The 5601-nt window shown below is 43.4% G+C and overlaps 1 protein-coding gene across 2 annotated transcripts; it reads left to right on the plus strand.

Moving 5' to 3' along the window:
• The first annotated feature begins 1157 nt into the window (after positions 1 to 1157).
• On the plus strand, positions 1158 to 4321 carry LOC125552470. 2 transcript variants are annotated; one of them, XR_007303620.1, is made up of 3 exons: positions 1158 to 1955; positions 2925 to 2991; positions 3686 to 4321. XR_007303620.1 is itself a non-coding variant. In XM_048716032.1 (3 exons), exons 1-3 carry the CDS (start codon positions 1578 to 1580, stop codon positions 3748 to 3750), a joined length of 366 nt encoding a protein of 121 aa, XP_048571989.1. In that variant the 5' UTR covers positions 1158 to 1577; the 3' UTR covers positions 3751 to 4301. The 2 variants fall into 2 exon arrangements, 1 of the variants encoding a protein (XP_048571989.1); XM_048716032.1 differs by lacking the exon at positions 2925 to 2991 and having other exon boundaries at positions 1158 to 1696; positions 1774 to 1955; positions 3686 to 4301.
• Positions 4322 to 5601: the final 1280 nt, after the last annotated feature.

A 5601-nucleotide genomic window follows, 5' to 3' on the forward strand; every position in this document is an offset into this window, starting at 1 on the left:
AGGATTTCCCATGGCGCGCGTAAGCTCGTCGTTCTCTCTGTTGGGCGTGAACACCCCCATTTGAACATCTTCTATTGCTTGAAGTAACTTATCTTCGGCTCCTATTAGACTTGCCTTCTTTGAAATTAGGCCTGTCTTCGGGTCCAACGCCCCCCATGTGCATAGAACCAAGTTCTGCACCTAGGAGGCCAGCTCCTAGTAACTGGTTCGACCCCTGCATCCAGCATCTCTTACTCAGACTTATCCCACTTAGGCATTGCCACCACGTAGCCACCTGGCCCCAGCCTACGGAATTGCGTCTTTTTTGCGACATTGGCCTTGTTTTTTCTCGACCGTCCCTTAGATAATTCTGATTCCTTGAATTTCACGAAAGCGGGCCAGTGTTCTCTTTTTTTCTCCAGTGTTCCCTTGAATTCCGGAGTCTTCCTTCCTCCTTTGACGTAATTGGCCCATACAGTTTTCTTGTGGGTGTTGAATGCAATTGCCATCATCCTAAGAGCAGCGTCCTTGACTTTCTACACATCTGCATCAGTGAAATGATCTTGTAGGGTGAAATGTTCCATGAGAGATTTCCAAAGCGTTTTTTGCTCTGTCGTCGACCCAAGTAACATCTGGATGTTTATTTTTTGGCTCTTTCCATTCTTGAATGGAGATCGGGAGTTGGTCCTTCACAAGAACTCCGCACTGACGAATGAACTTGTTCACAATGTTCTTAGGCGTGATTGGTTCGCCATTAGGTTTGATGGCATCGATGTTGTACTTTACACCGTCCTTCAAATTTTTGGCCGGGCCTCGCTTTGTCCTGCTGCCTGTAGAAGCAGATTTGCTCGATCTGAAGGGTTGAAAGAAGAAAGATCGATTCGTTAATCTATCCCTAATAATAAAGCACGGATTGACTCTGTGGGTTCACCGTCACAATACGCTTTCTTCCTGTGAATTTACGCTTTCAGTTTGAATTTAAAACATATACGCGAGGTGGTACTAATACGGGTAACCATGTCGTGTGCATCGAACGATCGCACCTGCTCCCTTCCCCAAACTCCCTATATTATTAATTATTTATCTGGAAAAACGTTTCGTACGCGCTCGAGGGCTGCGCCTTTGTCTCGAGCGAATCCGCGGCCGCAGCCGCCGACGCTACAGCCGGACCCCACCCCCGCCCCGCTACAGCCAGCCACCGCCCCGCCCCCGCTACAGCCCGCCGTCGCCCCACACCCCCGCTCTCTGCTGCGGATCCATCCTCCAATCCCCCGTCTCTCGCTACCTCTCCCGACCCACATCTCTCTCACGAACTAGGGTTAGGCACCGCCACTGTTTTCCTGGTCGACGGCAAGCTCCCGCGCCACCTACGGCTACGCCCATCCCCGCCTCCCTATCTCTCCACAGGAGCTCGACCCTACCGCCCTCTCCCGGTGGGAGCTCTACAACGACGATCGAGCGCTGCAGGGCGTTGGTCCTCCTATCCCACGCCGCCGCCAGCCGCCTGGACGCCACGCTGGAGGCCCTCGGCGCCGCCGCGAGCCAAGACGCATTCCTCCACAAAGCTGTGATCCGGGGCTTCACCGACGCAGGCCACCATGCTGGCCGCCGTCGCGCACGCCGGCCGCTTCACCTTTCCCGATCTAGGAAACCAGCATTGCCGCTCCCCATCTCTTAGTACAGAGGTGATGACAAAGGAGGAAGAGGCGTTGTCAAGGTAAATGAGGAAGAGAAGGCCAGAAAAGGAGAATCAGCAAGGCAGAAACTTTTTGATCTCAAGGCACGATTCTGCAGGTTGGACGAGCTGCTGACAAAGGCACATCTGTATTCTGAATTTCTACTCGAAAAGATGGACCATCAGCTACAGATTATGTTGGCAGTTATTCAAATGAAAAATAGGGATGAACATGTGGAAGATCTGAATAAAGGACATGGTATAAAAAGGAAAGCAAAGCCTAAACACTACAGTGATGCAGGTTCAGATTTCATATCCTGTCTTTCCTGTCTCATGAATATGCTAGCATGGTTGTCTTTCAGATTACGCATATGTATTTGTTTGTCATATACTGTCGAAACTTTGTCTAGTATGTATTAATACTAGGGAGACTGCTTGATCTCTTATTATTCACTCTTCAAAATTTCTGATTATCTTATTATTAGTATCATCCTTCTAACGTACAAATTCACAAATCTTAGTTAATTGGGAAGCAAAACTTAGTTAATTGGGAAGGAACTGTATGTTTATCCATTCTATTTCAAATATAAGGTGCTGCTGTAGGCAAAGTAGACGCATAATTCTTTAAAGGGAAAACGCACTAGATAAATGAGAGACAGTCGGGTGGCATAGGTGAAAATATCTTTGTATCATTCCTCTTTTACTTCAATATATAGATAGGTTTATTTTGATTTATAGATGAACCCGCATTTAAGTTTGTCTATTTCTAGATTCTGAATGCTATCTCTGGAGATCATGTGTTGTTCATGTATTGCAATTGATGCAACATTTTATTTCTAAGTTTTATTTAATAGTTGCATATACTATAGTTAATCCCGCTGATAGTTGAATAGAAAGAGTAGACCTAGAGATAATTTAAAATAGATTTTGATTACTGGTTATACACTATATGTATGCCCTTTGTTCAGTTGGGATCAACTTTGTGCGTTCACTTGCTCTGTTAGAGACCAACCCTGCTACAACCAGTGAAAGAAGCACATTTCATATGTCAGGAACCACACACATCGCAGGAGATGTTGTTTCTGTGTGTTCCATGTGATCTTCTGCCATCGTATTTACTTTATTTGATTTACTTCAGTAACTTGGAAGTATCTTCACAAGTGCCATGGTAACTTGCATTAAGTACCTGTGCGCTCTACAAAAGCTTGCTATTTTTCTTATCTCACTCTGTTCATAACTTCATACTAAAGTTGAATATTTCCTTTACTAGGTATGGAATAGAACGTGAGTACGCTTCGATGTAGAGACGCGAACTCTCCTCTTAGCCAGGACATGAAGTAAGCCATAGCTACAGAACGCCAACTCTGCCCTATCTTGAAAATGCATCACCCTGCCCTATCATACTTACCTCATGCACTCAGCTCAAGGGAATTCCCTCACCATGCCGCCACTCGCGAATTAGCGAATGCCCGCACAACCTAACAACACACCAGGACGAACCTTGAGTTTGTCAATTATAGTTCTCTTGCATATTGTGGTTAAGAAAATTAGTTGTCAATTTCATCACCGTGGTTGCATAAAATAACCATGCAATCTTATATGCTGGTGAAGCTCAACCTACAACTTTGCCGTCACACTGTCTTTTGTTTACGCTTAAATAAAAAACTGCCAGATTTCTACTTGAAGATAAGAATACAGAGTTGCTTGGTTTGAAGATATACAGAACCAAATTGTCTTCGCCCACGTCCAGCCACATTTGTTGGATCTGGGTTTTCTATGTACCTATGAATTGTTCTTCGGCAAGCATCTTTGTCTGTTTTTACATTTGCATCCAACCATAGGAATAAATCAAGGAGCAACCTTCATGTATGTGCATGTGCTGCTCAGCAATACTAACACAATATTTTTTGTTTTTAAAGAAATTGTCCTCAAGTTCAAGTCTGATCTGTTTATATAGGCATGTGAGATTGCAGTGAATTTGTTCATGCTGGATCTTTCTGATTGATGCTGCTCCTCAACCCATACTTGCAGATCCTCATACGGGTGGCCAAGGCGAATTAGGCGAATCGTTGCTGCTCTTGCTGGGTGATAACTAGGCCATGAGTGGACTGTTCGTCTCATTATCCAGATGTATTTACAAGCTGGCCACCTCCACAAATCAATGGATATTTTTTTATCATGCAACAGTGCAACGTCGTGTTTGATTCCTTCGGCCTCATGCTATCATATACAGTACTTCTTAATCTTTGAGTCAGAAGGAGAAAATTATTACGAGTGTATTGGACATTCTTGAAGTTGCATTAGATTCTTGCAAATAAGGAGATATTCTAGATTTTATTGTCAATGCTTTAATCAGAAGAGATAAAATCTTGCATGTTATTTGTATAATTCAACAGTTAATGAGCTTGAACACTGAAATAAGTAAAGGGTCCTTTCAACTATAGAAAAATATTTTTGCACGAAGGACATCGGAGATATGATGAACTACTTGGAAGAGTGAAGGTATTTATCCATGCTCCGTCTTTGCAATTGAATGATTGCGTCTTTGAGCACAAATCTTGGTACTGACGTGTCATATTTTGTCTTTGAAAGAGTTCTTTCTTGAGCAGTACAAGTACTACGGAGAAATAAAGTACGTTAAATGTTGTTACTTGCCTTGAAGTGTGTTATTGCAGTGCTACATTCTTTTTTCTACTAATTCCCATAGAGGCAAAGATAATTCATTTTTCTTTGATTTCATCAACGATGTTTTTCCATAGAATTATTCGAAATCATGAAAGTACTTTAGTTGCTTGCAATTGGTTTCATGTGTTTTCCCTCTTGCTTTTACATTCACAAGTGCACGGTGAGTTCCCATACAAAGGAAACAAATTTCGAGTATGCGAGGAGTTTTGAATGCATATTGGCTCCCCTGTTTGTTGTGTTGCGTGGTCTGTTTGGTTCGCTTTGGCATGATTTGACGAGATGCCAATTGATGTTGTATGTTGGCATGTGCTAGCAAAACATGTTGTGATCCGATGGACACAATGTGATATTTTTTATCTCCCGTTGCTACGCACGGGCATGTTTGCTAGTATATCTTCAAATCAAAAAACATGTGATGATCACCAGATGCCTGCTTATATAAAAATACGTCGCCAGTCTTTGTTATTTTAAGATCAACATTGTCTGCGTCATCATAATCATAATCATAGTTCATGACTTCATCAATTCGGTCTTCGAGATCGAATATCTTTTCATCATCGTCCCCGGTATTGTTCAGATATTTGGAGCCGTCATAATCTTCATTCTGATCATCTAGCCCGAGAGGGCTGCGTATGATCTCGAACATGGTCTCTTCTCCCTCTCTGACGGTATTGTCCGCCATAGCTTTTATTTAACTAATACACAAGAAATATAAAACAATTTAGTATTCAAATTAGAATGCATGGATCCAATCAATAAGGAAAAACTGAATCATAGTACATAATATGCATCGTCTCGAATAATATATAATCTCGAGTACATCGTCTCGAATAATATATAATCTCGAATACATCGTTTATAATAATATATATAATCTCGAATACATCATCTCGAATATTATATATCGAATACATCACTAGCTAGCTAGCTAATAAAGATTGAATACTTCAGAAGAATCTAGGCCACTCGCGGTTCCTGAGGCGCGGGTGGTGCAAACGCAAAGAGAAGGAACCATCACAGGATCATATCTCCGGTCATCTGCCCAAAGAAACTGCCAGGTATTGGAGAACCTGATGTCCATAGCAGCCATGTAGCGACGGACGTGCTCGTCCTCCTCCATGACACGGCGACGCACCACCTCCGGCGGGGCCGGCTCCCTCTGCACCGAATGTGGCCCACGCGAACGCCACCAAACGAGATTAGGGTCGACGATGGGACCCGGGGCCGGGTTCCTCACCAAGCGGCGCGCCCCTGAAGGTAGC

Source organism: Triticum urartu, chromosome 4, assembly GCF_003073215.2.
Source record: "Triticum urartu cultivar G1812 chromosome 4, Tu2.1, whole genome shotgun sequence".
Classification (NCBI taxonomy): Eukaryota; Viridiplantae; Streptophyta; class Magnoliopsida; order Poales; family Poaceae; genus Triticum; species Triticum urartu.

Bases quoted from the DNA above. Each gene is read 5' to 3' on its own strand.
- LOC125552470 (XM_048716032.1), top strand. From the start codon at position 1,578: ATGCTGGCCGCCGTCGCGCACGCCGGCCGCTTCACCTTTCCCGATCTA. The intron at 1,697-1,773 runs GTAAATGAGGAA...ACGATTCTGCAG, and splicing joins GAGGAAGAGGCGTTGTCAAG to GTTGGACGAGCTGCTGACAA. The intron at 1,956-3,685 runs GTTCAGATTTCA...CCATACTTGCAG, and splicing joins TAAACACTACAGTGATGCAG to ATCCTCATACGGGTGGCCAA.